At 42.2% G+C, this 20,870-nt stretch overlaps 3 protein-coding genes and 1 long non-coding RNA gene across 8 annotated transcripts; 2 read left to right on the top strand and 2 right to left on the bottom strand.

Moving 5' to 3' along the window:
* Positions 1-998: 998 nt before the first annotated feature.
* On the bottom strand, positions 999-7,526 carry LOC130282445 (uncharacterized). 4 transcript variants are annotated; one of them, XM_056530704.1, is made up of 6 exons: positions 7,408-7,526; positions 6,450-6,505; positions 5,945-6,021; positions 3,888-4,163; positions 2,189-2,286; positions 999-1,347 (listed from the first exon to the last, which is right to left on the bottom strand). In XM_056530704.1, exons 3-6 carry the CDS (start codon positions 5,988-5,990, stop codon positions 1,072-1,074), a joined length of 696 nt encoding a protein of 231 aa, XP_056386679.1. In that variant the 5' UTR covers positions 5,991-6,021; positions 6,450-6,505; positions 7,408-7,526; the 3' UTR covers positions 999-1,071. The 4 variants fall into 4 exon arrangements, with proteins under 4 accessions (XP_056386679.1, XP_056386680.1, XP_056386676.1 ...); XM_056530705.1 differs by lacking the exon at positions 7,408-7,526 and adding an exon at positions 7,226-7,271; XM_056530701.1 differs by lacking the exon at positions 7,408-7,526 and adding an exon at positions 6,595-7,212.
* LOC130282444 (putative nuclease HARBI1) lies at positions 7,207-10,657 on the top strand. Of its 2 annotated transcripts, none has more exons than XM_056530700.1 (3): positions 7,207-7,334; positions 9,015-9,735; positions 10,161-10,657. In XM_056530700.1, exons 2-3 carry the CDS (start codon positions 9,036-9,038, stop codon positions 10,532-10,534), a joined length of 1,074 nt encoding a protein of 357 aa, XP_056386675.1. In that variant the 5' UTR covers positions 7,207-7,334; positions 9,015-9,035; the 3' UTR covers positions 10,535-10,657. The 2 variants fall into 2 exon arrangements, with proteins under 2 accessions (XP_056386675.1, XP_056386674.1); XM_056530699.1 differs by lacking the exon at positions 7,207-7,334 and adding an exon at positions 7,543-7,680.
* A 513-nt stretch (positions 10,658-11,170) lies between these two features.
* Positions 11,171-15,681, bottom strand: LOC130283169 (t-SNARE domain-containing protein 1-like). Its single transcript, XM_056532374.1, has 5 exons — positions 15,574-15,681; positions 15,327-15,479; positions 13,909-14,242; positions 11,632-11,955; positions 11,171-11,190 (listed from the first exon to the last, which is right to left on the bottom strand). Exons 2-5 carry the CDS (start codon positions 15,474-15,476, stop codon positions 11,171-11,173), a joined length of 828 nt encoding a protein of 275 aa, XP_056388349.1. The 5' UTR covers positions 15,477-15,479; positions 15,574-15,681.
* Positions 15,682-19,653: 3,972 nt separating this feature from the next.
* LOC130282446 (uncharacterized) lies at positions 19,654-20,537 on the top strand. The gene is made up of 3 exons (XR_008846385.1): positions 19,654-19,861; positions 19,962-20,126; positions 20,230-20,537. It is a non-coding gene; the product is annotated as an uncharacterized LOC130282446 (long non-coding RNA).
* Positions 20,538-20,870: the final 333 nt, after the last annotated feature.

The raw sequence follows: 20,870 nt of genomic DNA, 5'->3' as shown, positions 1-20,870 counted from the left end.
AACTGTCAAACTTATCCTTTGCACAGGTTTTGTTAAATCTCCCCCTATGAGGGAGATTTCTCCAAACCTGTCTAGAGTACCATTTTTTGCTTTTCACCTAGCAAACAATAAGATTGCTTATTTCATTTTGAAAAAGGCCTATGAAAAATGAAGTAAGCAATCTTTTTGCTAGGGGCAACTGGCCAACCTTTACTCTGCACAGGTTTGGAGAAATATCTCATGTCCTCCCTAGCAGCCTATGATCCGGTCCGCAGTACCGTACTAGTTAATGGGTGCGGACATGTCCCAGCACTGATCTGATTTCAGCTGATTTTAACTTTGGAAATCGCATCTGTTCAGCCAAGAATAAAATTCTGCTGTGAAGCCAGCCTTACAGATTGCGGGGGACTGACCACTGTGTCACCCATAATCTCTTGTATGGGGCTCTGGCATTACGCAGGAAGGTGGTGTGTCTGTCCCCAGCATGATGCAGTGTACAACACTCCACACCATATATACTCTCCCGATACATGGAGTGGCGTGTCATGCGCAGCATCATTCCTGCCAAAAACGCTATCTTCATGTGTAGTACCAGGGCCCGTACAGGAGATCACAGTAGTTGTATCCGGAAGAAGGATTAAACAGTTAACCTAAAAAGATACAGACAACAAAATCTCAAACATATGTAAGTAGTTTCCCATGTGGTTTTTACAGATATGTGACTGCATACGTCAGGGAGAGGAGGAACCACTCCCTGCCGCATGCGGTCCCGTATCTCATATAGTTCTATGAGCGACCGGAGACTAACGCTGCCTCCGGTCGGCTCCGATTTGTAAACATATGCGGTTTCTAACCGGACCTTAAACCGCAGTCAACTGCGGTTTAAGGTCCCTTTAGAAACTGCATACGTTTGCAAATCAGAGCCGACCGGAGGCAGCGTTAGTCTCCGGTCGCTCATAGAACTATATGAGATACGGGACCGCATGCGGCAGGGAGCGGTTCCTCCTCTCCCTGACGTATGTGATCAAGTATCTGTAAAAACCGGGTGGGAAACCACCCTAACACTGAAACGTGTATTTTTTTTTGGGTGTTTTACGGATTCAAAACATTGCATTTTTCTTCCAAAACAGTAATTCGAGCGAGCACATGGTCAAGTTTTGCATTTATTTTCTCCTCCATTTTTTGTATTAAGGTGGACATTTGTCTAGTTAACTCTTCTTGCATTTGACATAGCCTCCGATCAAGAAATCTAATAGTTTTGGTTTCTGGATTCTCCCTTTGTGGCTCTGGAAGTTGTTCAAATTTTTCACTATCAATGGGTTGCAAATGCAATGTAAAATATTCTGTTTCCGGGCAAACCAACATTTCCTGTGAAAGAATTAGACACATTTTGCATCAATAATGTCCTTCGTCAATTTAGGATGTTGCGTTCCTGGTAAATTGTACATATTAATATAATAAAGTGGATTACACATTAGAGATGAGCGAACTTACAGTAAATACGATTCGTCACGAACTTCTCGGCTCGGCAGTTGATGACTTATCCGGCCTAAATTAGTTCAGCTTTCAGGTGCTTCGGTGGCCTGGAAAAGGTGGATACATCTCCTAGGTCTGCATCCACCTTTTCCAGCCCACCGGAGCACCTGAAAGCTGAACTAATTTATGCAGGAAATGTCATCAACTGCCGAGCCGAGAAGTTCGCTCATCTCTATTACACATCTTGCCCCAAAAACATTGTTGAATAGTTAATGCTTTTTGTGTAATCGATAAACAAGTGATGGCCCTGACACAACTTTTCATTTTTTGCAAAACTTTTTACCGGTCTTTGCAGCCTCAAAGTGGGGCTCTTGCGTGAACCCTGATATGAGCAATCAAATGTGGACAGCAAGGTCAACATATTTTTAGTTCGGAGATCGAATTGATTTTCCCTTCCAATACTTTGCATCTGATATCTCCTTTTCTCCCATTTAGATTTTATTGGTGTTATCTATAATCTGCTAAGTAATGATTATGTTTTGTATTTGGAATCTAAATTTTACCGACTCAGAAAGGTTTTAATTGTAATAAAAATAGAAACACAAGAATAAAACTTTTACGTTGGTTAATTTACATTAACCACTTAGCTACTATCCAAAGGAGAGTGGCCAAGATGCCTAATTATGTGTGTTTGCAAGTTTGTGCCACAAGGAGGTCACTAAGCCGGACTCACCTGATTCTCATCTGGCTTGTTGCAATTGCCACTAACACTTGGCTCCTCCTCATCTGTACATTTTGCCTGCAACTGTGTGTCTTCCTTTGGCTCATGTTCTGAAAATTAGGAGTGTGGATTATATATTATTTATTTGAAAGGATTGATTGACTAACCACTTAAAAGATTGGCAAAATACGTTACCAAAATTCATATGCATTAATGTTTAAGCCATGTTGATTTTTCTGAAATATGTTAACCATTTCTGGGAATGTTTTTTCGCCTTAGTCTCAGTCAGATTTCCACACTGTGAAGGGTGGTTCATCATCAGGCATTACATCATCTCAAGCCATAGAAGGGAGAAATTCGTCACTTACTATGATACACCCAGGCCAGACCAGTTCACTGTGAAATGAGATAGGATTGGCTAAGGCTGCACACACCATCTCTGCACTAATAGCTTTTGGACTTCTGCCAGGCAAGCAGGAGTCCAGAGTCAGGACAAGAGATGTGTGGAAATGTGCTCGGGACCTGGAGGGAGACACCTGTTGTTCCATTTCTTAAATAGGTCAAACATATGTCCAATGTTTTGTGCCTTAAAAATAAGGCATTGTTACTAAGTAGAAGTGACCCAAAGGCTTTGAATCCCAAACATTTTGGGCCGCAAAGTTAACCTTTTAATTAATATAATTGTTCCCATCCAAATTCGATTGGCGGGTTTATCACCTGTAGGGCACACAGCTATCCTGTACATGCCACTGGAAGTCTGCATGAAGCGTTGTTTGAACTTTCTCACTGGAATTACCAGCCAACATACACCGTACATGCATCTATCTGGGATATACTTCAAAAGAAGCTTCTTTATTTCCAGCAGCATGAGTGAACATACAAAATGGTGCAGGTGGCCAGACAACCGCACGAGCAACGCCCGTTTTGCACGTAAAGTGCTTCTTCCAGTTTGTTGTCGTACTCCCATATCCTCCCTTAAATACCTGACCCTAATCCTGACGTAAAACAGAGGTGGGGACTAGCTAACAAGCATCCGCCGCCCTAACATTCCTCATATATTACGTCATACAAGTGCGCTCACGATGCTCCGTTGCTGCGGATACGAAAGGGACACACACGCTGGTGCCGGAAGTGACGTGGATAAACACTCCGTCAGCTAACCTGTCGTGGCTTCCCCCGTCTCCACAGCAACTCTGCATCATGTGACATTCTTCGCACTGCGGGAAAGGAAAACTAAGAAGGGGGATACATGGTGGGGGTGTGTTGGCCGATGCACCGTGTCCCTTTGTTGGAACCCTTAATGCAGACTTACCTTACATGACCCTGTACAGGAGCTAGCGGGGTTAGCAGGATTGGAACACCCACAATCACCTACTTAACCTATCTACTTTTGGGAAATTCTAAAGTGTGGGTTTTCCTGACAAACTCCTTTAAACTAAAAGATTTCTTTTGACACCTTAACTCCACGAACATGGCCCCATAGTTCAGAAAACAAAGTAATCCTAACTAGTTTCCCCAACCCAACAAAAACTTGGCTTACTTACTTTTTACCAATCACATTTGAAATTAAAAGAGTGCGTCAAATTTGTGCTTATGGGCAACATCTCCTTTTCACATGTTTTTAATGAACTCCCCTAGGCTTTACTTCCCTGTTTTGCCTAATTTTCTTTTTTTTTTTGTCAGTGTTACTTAGCATAATATATGTACTTACCTTCAGCAATATGTCGGCGAATAGACCCCAGTCTACGAGTTTCGCGAACCTTTAAGTCGGAGAAGCGTTTTTTTACTTGTTTGGGAGTGTGGAATGTTCCATATTTTTCCTTAAGATAGGTAGCTACTTGAGACATTATGTCATGTTTTTGCTGGTTCACCTGCCCTCTTGGGGCACGTGTGGCACTCAGCTCATCAATGAGCCGAACCATATCCACAAGTTCTTTATGATGGAAGGTTTGCCCCCGTTGTCTGGCATTTGTGGACTGTCTTTTCTCTGAAAGAATGAAAAGTGGAATCATGAAATATCTGTTATATATGTTGTGCTTCTAATTTGTTACATATTTTTCTAAGCTTTTTAAAAGCCAAAATACCCACACGCAGAGGAACAGTGTTGGACTTGACAGTAGCAATTTTTGGGCAGACCACCAACCCAAATGTTGCAATGTCCAAATGAAATACTCTTGCTCTGCACATGTTTAAAAATTGGAAAAAGAATCGGTCCAACACATATTTTACTCCCATATCATGTACAGTAACCTCCCGACATGCGATGGCCCCGACATATGATCAAATCGACATATGATGGCCTCTCCGAGGCCATCGCATGTTGATGTCACCATCGACATACGATGTTTTTAGATGTCGGGGCCATTGCATTAACTGCTATCCGACAGCCCAAAATGCTTAAGCTGCTGTGGGATAGCAGTTTAAGCATCCCCGGCAGCTTCACTTACCTAGCCCCGCTGCTCCAGGTCCTCTTTGCGATTCTCCGGCGTCTCCTGCAACTTCACCCTGGTCCGAGCCTCGCTTTCTGGTGTAGTTATTACATCGCTGCGCATGCCGTCCCGGCGCAGCAACGTAATAACGTCACCAGAAAGCGAGGCACGCACCCCGTAGAAAATGCCGGAGATGCCGGAGGACCCCGAAGAAGATGCCGGAGCAGCGGGACAGCAGCAGGAACCCATGGGACAGCATCAGGAGCGGTGACGACGCTGTCAGGAGCGGCGGGGACAGGTCAGTATATAATGTACTTTTTACATTGCAACAATCCCTCAACATACGATGGATGCAACACACGATGGGTAGTTTGGAGAAAATTACCATCGGATGTTGAGGGACCACTGTACTGTTTCTACACTTGTTACAATTACTTTCTCGGTTTTTGAACACAGCCACATTCCATGTTAAATCTGAGTGTACGTTCATCTAAATGGATACCCAGCAGATTTGATGATGTTTAGCTGCCAATTAATGACCACTGTATGCTGCCTTGACATGTGGCAGCTTGGATTGTAACGGTATGTTCCCACTACGGACTTTGCGCGGAATTCCACAATCGTAAGTCCGTGTTGTGAACATTACATTATTGCAAATGGGTCTCCCCGAGACCTGTTCACACTGTGGAATTTCATTTGTGCAATATTTTGCCAATGAATGTAAAGCACAACAATAACATGTAATTGCAGTCAATGTTGATGGGGCAGTGTGGCGCAGTCCTAAAGCGGCCGCCGGGCAGTCTGAATCTCCGCTGGCTGAATTAAGCTATTGGAGATTCTGTTCACACTCTGAAGAGGGTGAACATAACCAAAATAGGTAGCAACAAGCAGACCCACTGCAATGTGCGAGCTGCTGTGTGCATGTGCAGTAGCCTCAAACATTGCCTCAGCCATCTGCCTAGCTACACATTGTTGTAGCTTTTTACAAACCGGTACAGAGTAGAAGTTGACCCGTTTCAAAGCACCACCAATCAGATTGCAGTTTTCATTTTAAACAATGCCTCCACCAAATTCAACCATCCCAAAAAAAAATTTCTCTGTCAACCTGCGAAATTGGACATCTGGCCAGGTTTTTAGTCATCTCCATCTATGTGTGCGAGATTTTTGCATGTGCCTTGCCTCGCACATTGGTAAAGTGTGTCAGCTCATCGTGGTCATTTTAGGCTTCAATCAAGCACTTACACATGCAGCATGCTGCGTAACATCACACGACCATTTGGAGTTTTTGTTTTGTGTTGTATGAAATAATGTTATCATCTCAGTATGGAATGTAGCCTACCTGACGTGACACTTTTGGACTGCTCAGTGCGTGGTTGTTTGGACATCCTCACCCACGTTTTTGAATTCTTGACAGATCTGAAATATGATACCAAAGAAGATCAGGCATGGATTTATCTGACTTAAAGGGAAGTAAGAAACATCACAGTGTTCTATGTCTGAAAACATGTCTCCATTAATATTTGTAAAATTTACCCTAGCCATATGTTCAAATTTTTTAGGGTGGGTCCAAGGCATTGGGCCAACTGGTCAAAATTTTATGTTAGAAATTATTTTAGATGGCCATGTTTGCACTAACAAAGGTAATGTATCCTTAACCAGCTTGAGGTCTGTTTCCCAAAGCGCCACCCACCCCACCTGGAAGAAATGCTTCCCCCGCCCAGCCAGCACAAAAATTTGGGATCCTAAATAGTTTTACAGAATTACATTCGATCAAACTACAGGGCAGTAAAATAATGTGTTGCTAATTATTTGATGTGCATGCCAAATGACATAGGGCTACTCACAAGTGACGTCTTCTCTGAGTTGACTATCAGCTTTTCGGTTTTGGTAAACACCGAACCTGGAAGAGCACACCACAAACATTTGGTTTAAAATTCACACACAAAATGCTGCCTCTTTACAAAAACAACATGTTTTTTGCCAAAATACCTAGTGACCCTTTGTGCACGACTATCAAATTGTATGGCAACATAGGTAGCTGTATGCCCTCTATCAGGGTCTTTCTAATTAATTTTGGGCCAACAATAAAAAATAAAAATGGAGGCACCCCCTCACCACATGTGTCATTATATGTGAAGGTCACAGGACAGGGGTTATTCGAAGTGATGGGCACATCAGGGTGGCGTTACATGTGAGGGTCACATGTAATGGGGGGCATTATGTGGGAGGGGCACATGACAGGGGTGAATTCTAAGTCATGGCCATTATATGGGCAGATGACGGGGGAGGCCCTGTCATGTGCCCCTCCGAGCTAATACCCCCTGTCCTGTGCCCCATGTCCTCTGCCACTCACATCTAATGGTACCGTCATGTTCCCCTCCCATATAATGCTTCCTGTCCTGCCCCCTCAGGGGGCATTCTACGCAAGTGGCACAGGACATGGGCCATTCTAGGTGAGGGGCAAATGTCAGGTGGTCATTCTATGTGAGGGGAACATGAGTGTCCGCATGCTCATTGCGCAGCAAGGGCCTGGGACATCCCTGCATCATGAAGATCTAATTTATGACGCAGGGATGTCTCTATTACACTGTCCGCCAGTGAGTGACATTGTTGACTGTACCAGTGCTCCTTCCAGGTGTCCCAACTGTCTCCCCCCTGATGGTCTCCCTGCTTCAAACTGTCTTTAACTGACCTCCTTACTTGCATCCTGGACCATGGGATAACGAGCAGTAGGTTTTTCTAATCTAACTTACCTAAGTTAATGTTATGGAGAAATGTTTTTTGCTTTGGGCTGAAACATACCTTCCTTTCAGTTGCAGCTCCGCAGTGGCGTTCTTTACTGTTTCCCAGCGGCGTCGTTGCGATCACATGTCCCCCAGGCATGATAGGCATTGGTTAACTGGTTTGGGCTCTTGCAATTGGTTGGCGCCGTGCATTTTTTTTTTTTTTTTTTAGCGCAATTGCGCAATTTTTAAACGGACTTGCGCCAAAAATAAATTTACCAGGGAACAAAACCCCGCAAAATAAATAAGAAATGGCGGAGCTACTCACACCGAGCAACCTGGAGAGACTGAGGTAAGGCAGCCTTCAAATGGTATAATGGGTAATCAGGCCAAAAATTGCAAACATTAACAACAATGTAGATGAGGTTTAATGTTATAACCTGTATGTACTGCTAGGCAGGGCTGCCATCCCAAATAGTGGGGCCCCTTAAACAGCTAAAGGCCTGCCTGCCCCCCCAACAAAATCAACTTATTAGGCTTTTTATCAAATGTTGATTAAATCAATAAATATAAGTTGATTTGGGTTGTGGAAGGGGGTGCTGATTAATTTACAGTAAGACGGTAAGGCAAAACTACAACTCCCAGCATGTGGGACTATATAGTAGGAGATAGCATATATCAGTGTTTCCCAATTAGGGGTGCCTACAGCTGTTGCAAAACTCCAGCTCCCAGCATGTGGGACTATATAGTAGGAGATAGCATATATCAGTGTTTCCCAATTAGGGGTGCCTACAGCTGTTGCAAAACTCCAGCTCCCAGCATGTGGAACTATATAGGAGTATGTAATATAGGCTAGACTAGATACTAATATATAGTCCAACATGCTGGGATTTGTAGTTTGCCAACAGCTGGAGGCACCCCTGGTTGGAAAACATTGACCTATACTATATATTACTGCAATTTCATCAGCAACCACCCACCCCCCTCCCCAAACCAAATCTAATTAATCTGGATTTGATCTAATTATTTTTAGCTAATTTAGTAGTTTGCTAAATTTTTCAGATAATGTTGGGCCATGTAAATGTCTGTTCATTTTGCGATTTTGTTATAGGCAATTTTGCGGACACATTTTTTTTTTTGCTGTGGTTAAAGTTTCGGCAACGTACCTTGCAATGTCCAGTAGGTCAGTAACGTATAGGCTTTTTGAGGCTTACATTCCAGTGTTACGGACCTTTTTTTTATTTTTTGGTTTCCTTCGCCATAACTTGGTGTATTCCACAAAGATTAACATTTTTGTTTAGGGACTTTTCTTTGTTTCTTTGCTTTTTAACATCAGAAGCATTCCAAACTTGTTTAGTACTAATTTTTTTGGGGTTACACATCTTGACCAAATTGGGGAGAACTACTAACAGCATGGAACACACAGATTTGGCCCTGGGGTCAGTCCAAACACCCAATGCGAGAATACATAATAGAGCAGAGATGCATAGCGACTGGATCGAGTGCGCGCATTATTTTTACAATATTGGTGTTTGGCTTGTGCAGGATAGCAAAGGAGGAGTCTGGACCTTGAAATCCTCAGGTTAGATAAAGATTTTAGTGATATGTAGATTAGGTGAAAATGGAGTACCCCTTTAAGAAATGTTGGATGTAGCTAAACTTTTTTGATTTTTGGTTTTCTTACAGTCTCACTAAAACAAGATTACAATGGAGGCACACTTACCCATAATGATGATGTGGCAGAATGAGGAAACACAACCTCAGTCCTTAATCACAAAACGTCGTCAGCCAAGAGTGTTCAGAGAGCGTGTGGCACTCAGTTCTTTTTCTGAAATGGAGATAAGACAGCAGTTTAGATTAAGTCGACAAGCAATTGAAGAACTCTACAGCAAACTCCAACCTAGTTTGGAAAGCAAGACAAAACGCAGTCAAGCCATTCCTGGAATGACAAAGTTAATAGCTGTGCTGCATTATCTCGCATCGGGCTCCTTCCAATATTGTGTAGCTTCCAAATTTGGAATAAGTCAGTCAGCTTTCTCAAGGATTGTTCACGAAGTGGTTGAAGCCCTTTACAATGTTGTAAATGATTATATTAAATTTCCGCTAACCAGTTTGGAACAGAGGCAAATGATGGCTAAATTTTATGCAAAGGCTGGATTCCCAAACATTCTTGGCCTTATCGATTGCACACATGTGGCATTGATTCCTCCGGCCCAATTTGAGGCAATTTACCGCAATCGTAAACTTTTCCACTCCCTCAATGTCCAAATTGTGTGTGGGCCCAATTTTGAAATTCTGGATGTAGTGGCATCATACCCAGGCTCAAACCATGATTCCTATATTTTACAACAGAGCTTGTTAGGAAACATGTTTGCAAATGGTTCCTTTGGAGATGGCTTGCTTCTAGGTGGGTACCGGCACATTTCTTTACAATCATGTAAAATGATGTTCATTCATTCATATGTGTTTGGTGTAAAGGGACTAGTTCCCTGTTTTTAGAGAGCTCTGTATTCTGAATTTTGGGCAAGTTGCACACATTCAAACACGGATAGCTTACTTGCATTGGACGAAAGTTGTCCATCGCATCTTAGCCCCTTTCCAAAGGATAGGGGATAAGATGTGTGATTTCATGTATGGTGATGAAGTTAATCCACAGGATCTCTCCTTCAGCTACCCAGGTCATCTTATGCAGCTATTGTGTGGTTTGTTGATAAGTAGTATTTTGAGCCAGATGGCCTCTACCGTTTCCACATTATTATCCTTTTTGAAAATAACAAAAAAGGGGGACAGGAATTAAAATGTTTTTAATATGGAATTATTATATTCTTGCAGGTGACAATGGGTATCGTTTGCAGTCTTGGCTGATGACCCCATACTTAAATCCTTCAACAGCTGCAGAGAAAAAGTACAATAGGGCACATGTTAAAACACGAACACAGGTCGAGAGGCTTTTTGGCATACTAAAAAGCCGTTTCCGGTGCCTGGATATCACTGGTGGTGCCCTACTCTACAAGCCAGAATTTGTGGGTAAACTTGTTATTGCATGCTGTATTCTACATAATATTGCAAATACTCATCAAATTCCTATTGAAATAGCATCAGATTTACGCGAACATATAGCATGTCAAGGGGAATATAGACAAGAAGGCACGCATGAAGGTCGGGCAAGACAGCAGGAAATTACACATCGGTTCTTTAGAAACTAATTTTTGAAAAATTCTTTTGGAAATGTGTTACAGCCTTTTACATATTTAATTTTACAGTAGTGTCTTTCAGATTAAATGTTACCTTGGAAACTCAGTTGGCCAGATTAAATGTTGTATTTTCCTGCTGTGGACTACTTGTTTTGTCTTGTGTTAACTGACTCCTGATTTTTCCCCCCACATTTAATTTTGGGTATTTTCTTGGTATAATTGAGCCAAAAATGGCAATCATTTAGGAATACACAACTATGAGAGACAATTAAGTAAACCTGGATATTATACTAAGGAGTTTACCTTCCCACACATTTGTTTTAATTGATCTTTTCTCAAAAAAATAACACACCACACAAGTTAAGACTCAAATCAGATTAGAGTTGTACATATCTGTATATATTTACATATGGTATTATATTCGCCCAAAAAATACATAGCAGTTATATGTTTGTGCGATTGTTTCACATTTATGGAAGCAAAAACCAAAAAAAAAAAAAGGAGGAAGATGCCTTTCTGTCTTATACATGTTGGTAAAATTTGCAAAAATAAGAAAATTAACTAAATTTCCAACAAAAACAAAAATGCACGTGGGATAGGTAGTCATGTTTAAAGGGACATAATCTACGCCTTTTTTTTTAAAACAAACTAGAACAAGTCCACAACAACTAGATGTAAACACAAAAAAATTGTTAGCTAACAATCAAAATTCGGAAAAGATTTTAGCCTTTTTTTAGGTGGAAGGGAACTACAGAGAACTGACCCCATTTCTGTTTTGACATCCATCAAATATTCAGCCCTAGTAGAGGAAGGATTATTGGTCTGTTGTGAGGCAAGAACAGGTGGTGTGGGGCATGTTACCCTGTGTGTGGACAAATCTAGAACTGAGGACTGAGGAGGGGATTGAGCAAATAAATCTGACTGAGTATTTATGTTTGGTGTTAATGAGCGAGACCGGGGGAATAAACCAGAATAATTTGAAACCGAATGTAAAGTGAGCCCTGATGAGGTTGAGGCCACATCTCCTTCAACAGACAAGTTTAATGAGGCAGGTTGTGGCGACACACTACCCAAACTAGTGCTTGGATGTGTCTCAACATTAATGTTACCAATGGTGGGTGGGTCAACTGCTACTTGGCTGACACCTTGGCTTTGTAGACTTTGGGCATAGAGTTGACACATTACTTTCAAGGAATGATCAATATTTACGACAGCGTTAGCAATCACCTTAAGATTTGCCTGGTTTCGCTCAGTATAATCATTTAAGAACCGAGTTTGAGCTGGAGTGAACCCTATGTCATTGTTGATATCTTCGTCAATTGACCCAGTCTCAATTTCTTGGGGAATTGTCTCCTGTGCTATGTCCGCAGTTGGTGGTTGATCAGCTGGTCTTTCGGGCTCCTCAACTGGTGGTGCTATCGGTGAAGTATTGTCTTCTCCAAAGAACAACACCCAAAAAAAAAAAATTTCAGAACACTAAAAAGAGTTAGTACAAAAAAGGACAGCAGTAATAACCGTAACGCAATATATACGCCCAGTGGGGGAGCTTAGTAAAAACCTGTCCAGAGGCAAAGTTGCTGAGTTGCCCATAGCAACCAATCAGATTGCTTCTTTCATTTTGCCAAGGTCTTGGTAAACGTGAAAGAAGCAAGCTGATTGGTTGCTATGGGCAAGTCAGCCACTTTTTGCGGGACAGGTTTTGTCCAATCTCCCCCTAAGTGTTTGTTAAGGGGATATCAGGTATGTAACACACTTTGGTATGTGCATAGTGAGGAGCCCTTATTGTAACATATATGTTGTAGTATGTCTGAATTTGGAGATCACACATGTCGTGAGTTTTACTTTGGTGCACCAGTACGTTAAATGTTTAGAAATAATCTTTTCACTTGGGTTTACGGACTTTAGGTGTGTTTGTGTTACATTTTGCAAAATCATCATTTATATTTTAACAAAATTTGACTTTGTGTCCACAATTTTGGAGAACACAAGGGGGGAGATTAGCAAATACCTGACCCAAGCTAAATGAGGACATTTTCTTGGGGGGTCAAAAAGAGATCACTGTAGTGATTTGTCACACGCCTATTTTAAACTTAAATAATGTCTGTGATTGTTTGCTATGGGCAACTCACAATTTAGAGGGTTACAAGTTTGGCAAAATAGACTACAACATGTTGGAGAAGCCATTTGTGTATTAAGACAGTCTTTTTGCAAATGTTTGCATGAGCATTAAAGGGGCACTCCACTGGAAAACATTTTGATTTGTTATATTTTGAATCAACTGGTGCCACAAAGTTAAACACAATTGTCAATTATTTTGCTTAAAAAATCTTGATCCTTCTAGTACTTATCAGCTCTTTACTGACACCCCCTGTCCGTGTCAGAAACTATCCCGAAGAGGATAGGTTTTCTAGGGGGAAATGCTTCTAATCCGGATAGTTCCTGACACGGACAGGGGTGTCATTAGAGAGCAATGTTGTCAGACCAAAAAAACTAAAAGAAAAATGTATTGGTTTTAGCCAGCAGCTGATAAGTACTGGAAGGGTCAAGATTTTTTAAGAGAAGTCATTTACCAATCTATTTAAAGGGTTATTCCAGGATTTTTTTTTTTTTAGATATATATCAACTGGTTCCAGAAAGTTAAACAGATTTGTAAATTACTTATATTCAAAAATCGTAATCCTTTCAGTACTTATGAGCTTCAGAAGTTAAGGTTGTTCTTTTCTGTCTAAATCCTCTCTGATGCCTCCTGTCTCGGGAAACGCCCAGTTTAGAAGCAAATCCCCATAGCAAACCTCTTCTAGACTGGGCGTTTCCCGAGACAGGTGTCATCAGAGAGGATTTAGCCAGAAAAGAACAACCTTAACTTCAGAAGCTCATAAGTACTGAAAGGATTAAGATTTTTTTAATAGAAGTAATTTACAAATCTGTTTAACTTTCTGGAGCCAGTTGATATATAAAAAAAAAGTTTTTTCCAGGAATACCCCTTTAACTTCCTGACACCAGTTGATTACTTAAAAAAAAAAAAGAAAAATTCCAGGGGAGTACCCCTTTAACATTTGACTACGAAGATGCCAACATTAAAGGGGTATTCCGGTGCTTACACATCTTTTCCACTATCCAAAGGATAGGGGATAAGATGCCTGATTGCGGGAGTCCTCCAGCTGGGGACGTCTGTGATCATGCCCGCGGCACCCTGTTTGTAATCAGTCTCCGCAGCGGGTCGTCTCCGACTCTGATTACGGGCGACTACAAGGCCGGCAGCATGTGACGTCACACCTCTGCCCCCGTGTGACGTCGTGCTCCGCCCCTCAATGCAAGCCTACGGGAGGGGGCGCGATCACCAGCAATTTACATGAGAAGCAGAGAACAAATAGGAAATAACTCACCATGCCTCTGGTGTGCTAAAGCCATCACATCCAGATCAGCAACCCCTTCTATTTGTTCAGTGGCAAAAGTTTTTCTGACCAGTTCCTCCATGGTGCTAAATTGTATGTTAACATGAGGAACAACAGAAGTTCCTCGCCTTTGCTTGGTTAAAATACCCATTTTTTTTTTAACTTGGCTTCGCAAGTCATTCCATTTTTTTTTTATTTGCCCCACATTCCTCTTATCCACTCCAACTGCATTAACACAAACGAGAACTTCCTTCCACAGATTATTCCTAAAACCAAGAGTCGTTTGTGACTTATTTACAAACAGGTCGTCAAATCGCAAAACAACCTACAAAAAAAATAAAATAAAAATTGTCATTAAGATTACAATCTGCAATACATTTGAATTAACCACCAACCAAAAAACCAAACTAAACCAGACCCCAAAAAAAAAAAAAAAAAAGGGCAAATGTGGGTAAGGAATATGGCTAAAAAAAAGGATAGGTAATGAACACCTAAAAGCTTATGTTCACACAAGTCTTGCTTTTAAGGGAACTTAACAAGATAGATAGTTACAATTGTTCCAAAGCTAGAAAAGCAAAATGGTTGAGATTTAGCAACACTTGTGTAGATGAAGAGTAGGGCAGTTGCCCATAGCATCCAAGCAGATTGCTTCTTGGAGTTTTGAAGATGCCTGTGAAAAATGAAGTAAGCTTTCTTATTGGTTGCCAGGGGCAACAGCACCACTCTTCCTCTGCCAAGGTTTGGATAAATCTCCACCAATGTGCCTACAAGCTAACTAGCTAAAATCAGACACACAGCAAGCACATGTGTACAGGCTCTAAGGGATTTGGAACCGGAGATAATTGATTGGCCAGATTGAAGGCAGCATATTTTTAAGAGTGCAACCAGGGCCATCATGCTTTTGTTCAAAATCAATAACACTGTGTAAAATACCCATCAAAACACATATACTTTAATGGTCCTGGGGTATTAGATAACACAATGTAACTTATAATATGAGACGTACAGGTGTAGAAAGCACACACATATTAAAACACTACCAAGTCTATGTGGACAACATTTAACATAAAACAAGAACAAATAGGTTAACAAACAAGAAAGCAGCGGGCTTCAAACTGGGGCCCTCCAGATGTTGCAAAAAAAACTAACTCCAGGCATGGCCAGACAGCCAACAGATGTACGGCCATGCTGGGAATTGTAGTTGGAGAACATCGGGAGGGCCCCAGTTTCAAGAAGACTGCAATAAATACTAGCTTTAACCACAAGCAGCATTGAATGTTAGCAAAACAAAGAAAAAGTCTAGTTTCAAAAGAAAATACTATATCCTACAATATCAATCACACCAAAATGAAAAATCAAACACGACGAATGACAAACAAATTTTAAACACAAAAAAGATTAACACATACCTCTTCAACCAAAACCAACATTTCGCGCTGGGAAAAGTTTTTATGCTTGCTATACCCTAAACGACGAGTATTATAAACACACACATTAGAGGGACCAGGTGCACTAGTATCTCCTGCGAAGGATAAATCCTCTGCAATCTCCTGGGACATTATCTAAATGTTAAAGGAAAATGCAGAAACAACAACCTTAATATAAAGAAAATGCCTTGGGAACAACAGACATGTATCACTGAATAGACCAACATACCTTGATGCAGGATAGACCGTTTTGCAAGGCAACTTCCACTCTTGTCCACCTTGGATCAATTGTGACCTTTCAACCCAATTTATCAAGGGCCTTGCGCTAAAATGGTAAATTTGGCGCAATTGCGCCAAATTTGCACCACCTGAAAACGTCTACATTTCAATCTACCGTATTATACACCAACATTGATACATGCCCCCCTTAGCTCCTAAGGCTTGTTCCTTATCCTGAATCGGTGGCACCCAGTTACGGTTTTGTTTCTTTTGGTTTTCTCCCCCCTTGGTTTGGTGTTTCTCTCAGTCACTAGTTGTAGTCCCTCTCCGCTGCTCTGTTTGTCCTAGTGTATTGTCTGATGTTTTCTCCTGTTTTGCTCCCAATCTCTGGTAGGCATGGGACTCCTGTATGTCGTGCTGGGTGCTTTAGCTGATGTGGCGGTGGGTAGGTTTCGCTTGAGTCTCAGTTTGTCTTTCCTTGTGGGTTCTCCTGTTTGTGGTGGTTTTTCCGGAGGGGGATTCTCCTGTGGCTTTCCCGCTGCGATCTAGTGGGGTGCGGTTGGCGCACGGCGCACGGCACATGGCAGGGGGTGATTTTCTTTCTGCTTTGCGGGTGGTGTATACCTAGGGGGCCCGCGAGTGGGTGGTGTATACCTAGGGGCTGCTTAGGGGTTAAAAAAGTCCTCTTGGATATGTGTTGATAAATAATACTTAACTTTTAATGTGTATAAATAAAAAGTGAGAACAAACATTTAAAACCACACCTCATGAGGTGACACTATTTTACTATTGGTCCCTACTATACACTAATTAGTCTACGCGCCACTGTTAGTCCCAATTTAAGGTATATGCCACTATATCAGTCCACTAAAGGCACGTCACTATGATAAACTCCAATTAAAGGTTTGGAGTGGACGTATAGTGGTGATAGCTTGTAGGTCTACCAAAGTAAATTTATTTTATGGCCAGCCTACCATTGGAGCCTGTGATGATTGACATCAACCACTGTTCAAGATAGAGAAAACCAACCACCCACCGCGCTGTGCACCGCGGGTGTGGGTTGGACGGTGGTGCTTAGGTAGGAATTAGTTATTTATGTGCATTTCACTCTTTAGGTCATGATGAGGTGCAAATTTAAAATAAAATGCTGTCACCCCGACATGTTTCGCCCCTCACAGGGCTTTATCAAGGAGACAACTGACAGCAATGAGTGTCTCAGTGCTTCTGAGCAATTTATACCATTTTTGGGAGGGTCTAGTGTAGACCTCACCAATCAGAAACCGTATATATCTCTGCCAATAGAAATTACACACAGCGCTTATTTCCAGCCAATCACCATACTATCTACTCTATTGTTAACTTACTAGCCAATGTATCACTTACACATCACACGCCACCGCACTTGTAGCCAATCAAGATATGTGAACGTCATCTCTATACACAACGAACATTTGCCCAATCGCAGCATTCCACAACCGACGAGCCTCCTCGCACCCTGATCCGGCTCCGCGATTGGTTTCGTTTTCATGCATCTGTGATTCTCACTGGGACTAAGATGCCTCCTACCAATCACGCTAGGGCTCCGCCGGTCTCCGCCCACAGTATCCTTCCAGCCAATCACGCCGGCATACTGCCGTTGTTTACTCACGTGATCCTGGCCATGTGGTACCTGGTCAGATGAGCTGCGCCTGTATCTAGAGTTTGTTTATCCGTTGGTATGGAAACATCACAGTGCAGGTATTGCCTACATACTGTGATAGGGCAAGACAGTGTGCTTACAAAAAGCTTATAAGCAAACAGGTAAGTAGATGTTCTATTTACATACAATCAATATGCGATGGGTGCGTGATCACAAAACCAACTATGGCCACCCATCCATTATATAGGTGCATATATCAAGTGTTAATATACTGAGGTGCATATATTAAATACTAAGGTGACCACAAGTCTAATTAGGGTCATCCATCTAATCATATAAGTACATATACTATAAGGTGTATCTATTACGTGCTAGGGTGCACACATATATATACATATATAAGTGTGAGTTAAATAATATTATTTATTAATAAAATGTAAAAATATTATGTTGGTAAGTTCATGATACAGTACCATATGGAATGTTGCAAAAAGGTACAGAATGTTATAGGATGCCACACGATTAATTCATAGTGGATCAGTGGGGAATATTAAGAACTGGTAGATCCGTGGGAAATATTAGAAACTGGTAAGTAAATTATGTTAGTAAGTATATGGTGATTCATAATTAAATGTCTGGTCCACTCTTTTGATCAGCATATGACCATTATATATGTGTCCGCTGTGGGTGGCCTTGCTGTCGGCGACCGTTTTTTTCCTATCGTTTTTGGGTCGCTTGGTGGCGGCTGCGGGTCGGGTTTTTGGTTGTCGTTTTGCGAAATTTTTTCTGATCCAAGATTTTGCGCTAGCTTTTTTCAGGGCTATGTGGATGGGGCACTTTCTCCTCGTCTCCTTCCATGGGACTTGGGTGTCCGTGTTTTTGGGTGCCTATTTTGTGCGTTTCATGGAAAAAGTTTTAAAAAAAAAAGGCACGTCGGTCCGAGACTGTTTAGGCGATCCGGGAGATGCAGCTCGTGCTCCATGAGGGTCCGTGAATGACTGTTTTGTGAGTTCGGGATTTGCTCTCTTTTTGTATCGGGGCCGGCGGAGGTGGCTGGGTTTCCGGAGAGGGTAGCGCTGCACGAGGGCCGCGGGCGATCTGCATGTTGTGTTGCTATTTTTGCCCAGTTTGATGTTTCCCATGTGTGTTTTTGTTTTGAGAGCGGCTTTCCGCAAGGTGGTGCGAGCGCTGCAGCACTCTTCGGTGTTTGGGCGAGTCTGAGAGATAAGTTCACACGGTTATTTAAAAAAATAAAAAATAAAAAAATGGTCCTGGTGGCAGGTACCTCGGATTTCCTGGAGAGGAAATGTGTTGAGCGGATTTCCTGGAGAGGAAATGTGTTGAGCGGATTTCCTGGAGAGGAAATGTGTTAGGTGTGCCGGGGGGCTGAGGTGGCCCCAGGTGTTGGCTATCCAGTATCTCTTGGGTGGGGGTCGGAGCCCAGTGTAGGGCTAACTGGTCTCCTCCGTGGCGGTAAGAAGACGGTGAAAGCGGGGTCAACCCGGGGTAGACCTCCACACAGTACGGTGTGGCAGCACCTCTCGGGTTGGTAAGAAGGCAATCGGTGTCTTTGTTACAGTTAAATTGTTATTTATATAAGTGATTTTATAAATAAAGCTGTGGCCGATTCCCATCCACGGAAAAGTTGAATTGTTGTTGTCAGTTATTATTTAAGTATGTATTGTAGTAAGGAGGAGGGGTAGTTATAGCTTGCTAGGAGCTAATTGGGTCTCAACAGTCTGGAGGGGCAAGCTGTGCATAACTAGCTTGCCCCCTGACTGGTGAGCAGTTAAGGGGTTAAGAAATATACAGGCAAGGTTTATTAGCCCCCTCCCCCGCCTGTAAAACTTGCCAGTGGCTACAGTGGTATGTGCCATGGGTGGAGGGGAAGGAGTGCACCAATCAGGGGTTTAATAGTTTCCCGGGCTTTCAGGGGCCCTCCCCTGGGTATTTATAGCTGTGGTGCCTCCCTTCCCCCTCAATCTGCCCAGGACCCGGAGTTTTGCCCTCCCTCCCTTTTTTTTTTTTTTTTTGTATCTCTGTTTATTGTAAGTCACAGCTTGGCGGTAAGAAGACGGTGAAAGCGGGGTCATCCCTAGGTAGACCTCCACACAGGACGGTGTGGCAGCACCTCTCGGGTTGGTAAGAAGCCAATCGGTGTCTTTGTTACAGTGAAATTGTTATTTATATAAGTAATTTTATAAATAAAGCTGTGGCCGATTCCCACCCACGGAAAAGTTGAATTGTTGTTGTGTCAGTTATTATTTAAGTATGTATTGTAGTAAGGGGGAGGGGTAGTTATAGCCTGCTAGGAGCTAATTGGGTCTCAACAGTCTGTCTGGTTAGGAGAAACAAATATAACACACCCACAGGGAGTGGCGCCATTTTAATAAAAATTTTCAAAAACCTTAGATAACAGTCATGCAGAATATATTAGAAAGCTTTTTTGATTTTCAGCCAATCAGAGAGCAGCACTACTGAAATAGAACACCCAGGAGGTAACAGCGTGTCACACATGTGATGTCATAACCATTGTCCACCAAAGAGCAGCACTGAGCAGAAATAACACAGCTCCTGCTCATTCTTCATCAGTGAGGGGCCGGTGCTGGACACTGTGTAGGGACGAGGGAATGCAAAGTCATACACATGACTGTGACTGGTAAGTGTTACATTGTTTTGTCCAAAAGGTCTTTATTGCAGTTCCATGTGCATTTCTATGATAAACATGTAAATAATTGATCTTTTTTTTCTTATCTTAGATGCACTATTTCCAGGACATGGAGTAGCATTTCCGGACCTACAGCAAGACGTTGGATGAAGGCATAGCCCCAGAAATAACACTGCTCATGTTCATCAGTGAGGGGCCGGTGCTGGACACTGTGTAGGGACACGGGAATGCAAAGTCATGCACATGACTGTGACTGGTAAGTGTTACATTGTTTTGTCCAAAAGGTCTTTATTGCAGTTCCATGTGCATTTCTACGATAAACATGTAAATAATTTATCTTTTTTTGTCCCCTATCTTAGATGCACTATTTCCAGGACATGGAGTAGCATTTCGGGACCTACAGCAAGACGTTGGATGAAGGCACAGGCCTAGGAATCATGCACATAGACAGAAACATTTGCCCAAATTATAGAGGTAACCTCCTTTAGTATGCCCAGAGGAAGGGCAATACAGTAGCCATGGATTCCCTACAGGTTTCCTCCCCTCTGGAGGTTTTTCCTGTCCTGAGTATTAGTTACTGTACGCTCTTTGTGAGTGATGGGAGGTTACAAAAAATCCCTTACACAAACATTTTAATAAATTATAAATAAATTTCCCCTTTTTTTAAACTGTTCTTTGACTTGTTCGACTCATTTATTTATTTCTGTGTGTGAAAATAGAGTTAGCAAAACATGGATGACCAAAGCTGCTCTCCTGCACGATCTGCATAATGCGGTGCAGAGAGAGGCAACTGGTGCTGGGTGGTGCAGTTTATGAGGCAGACGTAGAACACCCAGCAAGTTCCATGCACAAGCCTTTTTCTGATGAATGGGACTCATGCAGGGAACTTGCTAGGGGTCATACGGTTGCAAAGGATCAACTTTTGGGTACATGAACTGTCCCTTAAAGGGGTACTCCGCCTCTAGATATCTTATCCCCTATGTAAAGGATAGGGGATAAG

The sequence above is a fragment of the Hyla sarda genome, chromosome 7, assembly GCF_029499605.1.
Source record: "Hyla sarda isolate aHylSar1 chromosome 7, aHylSar1.hap1, whole genome shotgun sequence".
Taxonomy (NCBI): Eukaryota; Metazoa; Chordata; class Amphibia; order Anura; family Hylidae; genus Hyla; species Hyla sarda.
This window is presented reverse-complemented; position numbering and strand designations above follow the sequence as displayed.

Bases quoted from the DNA above. Each gene is read 5' to 3' on its own strand.
- LOC130282445 (XM_056530704.1), bottom strand. From the start codon at position 5,990: ATGTCCAAACAACCACGCACTGAGCAGTCCAAAAGTGTCACGTCAG. The intron at 4,164-5,944 runs GTAGGCTACATT...TCATTCTTTCAG, and splicing joins GTCCAAAAGTGTCACGTCAG to AGAAAAGACAGTCCACAAAT. The intron at 2,287-3,887 runs GTAAGTACATAT...CCTAATTTTCAG, and splicing joins TCGCCGACATATTGCTGAAG to AACATGAGCCAAAGGAAGAC.
- LOC130282444 (XM_056530700.1), top strand. From the start codon at position 9,036: ATGGAGGCACACTTACCCATAATGATGATGTGGCAGAATGAGGAAACA. The intron at 9,736-10,160 runs GTGGGTACCGGC...ATATTCTTGCAG, and splicing joins TGGAGATGGCTTGCTTCTAG to GTGACAATGGGTATCGTTTG.
- LOC130283169 (XM_056532374.1), bottom strand. From the start codon at position 15,476: ATGTCCCAGGAGATTGCAGAGGATTTATCCTTCGCAGGAGATACTAGT. The intron at 14,243-15,326 runs GTATGTGTTAAT...TTTTTTTTGTAG, and splicing joins TGTTGGTTTTGGTTGAAGAG to GTTGTTTTGCGATTTGACGA. The intron at 11,956-13,908 runs GTGAGTTATTTC...TCTTTGGAGAAG, and splicing joins TTTAGCACACCAGAGGCATG to ACAATACTTCACCGATAGCA.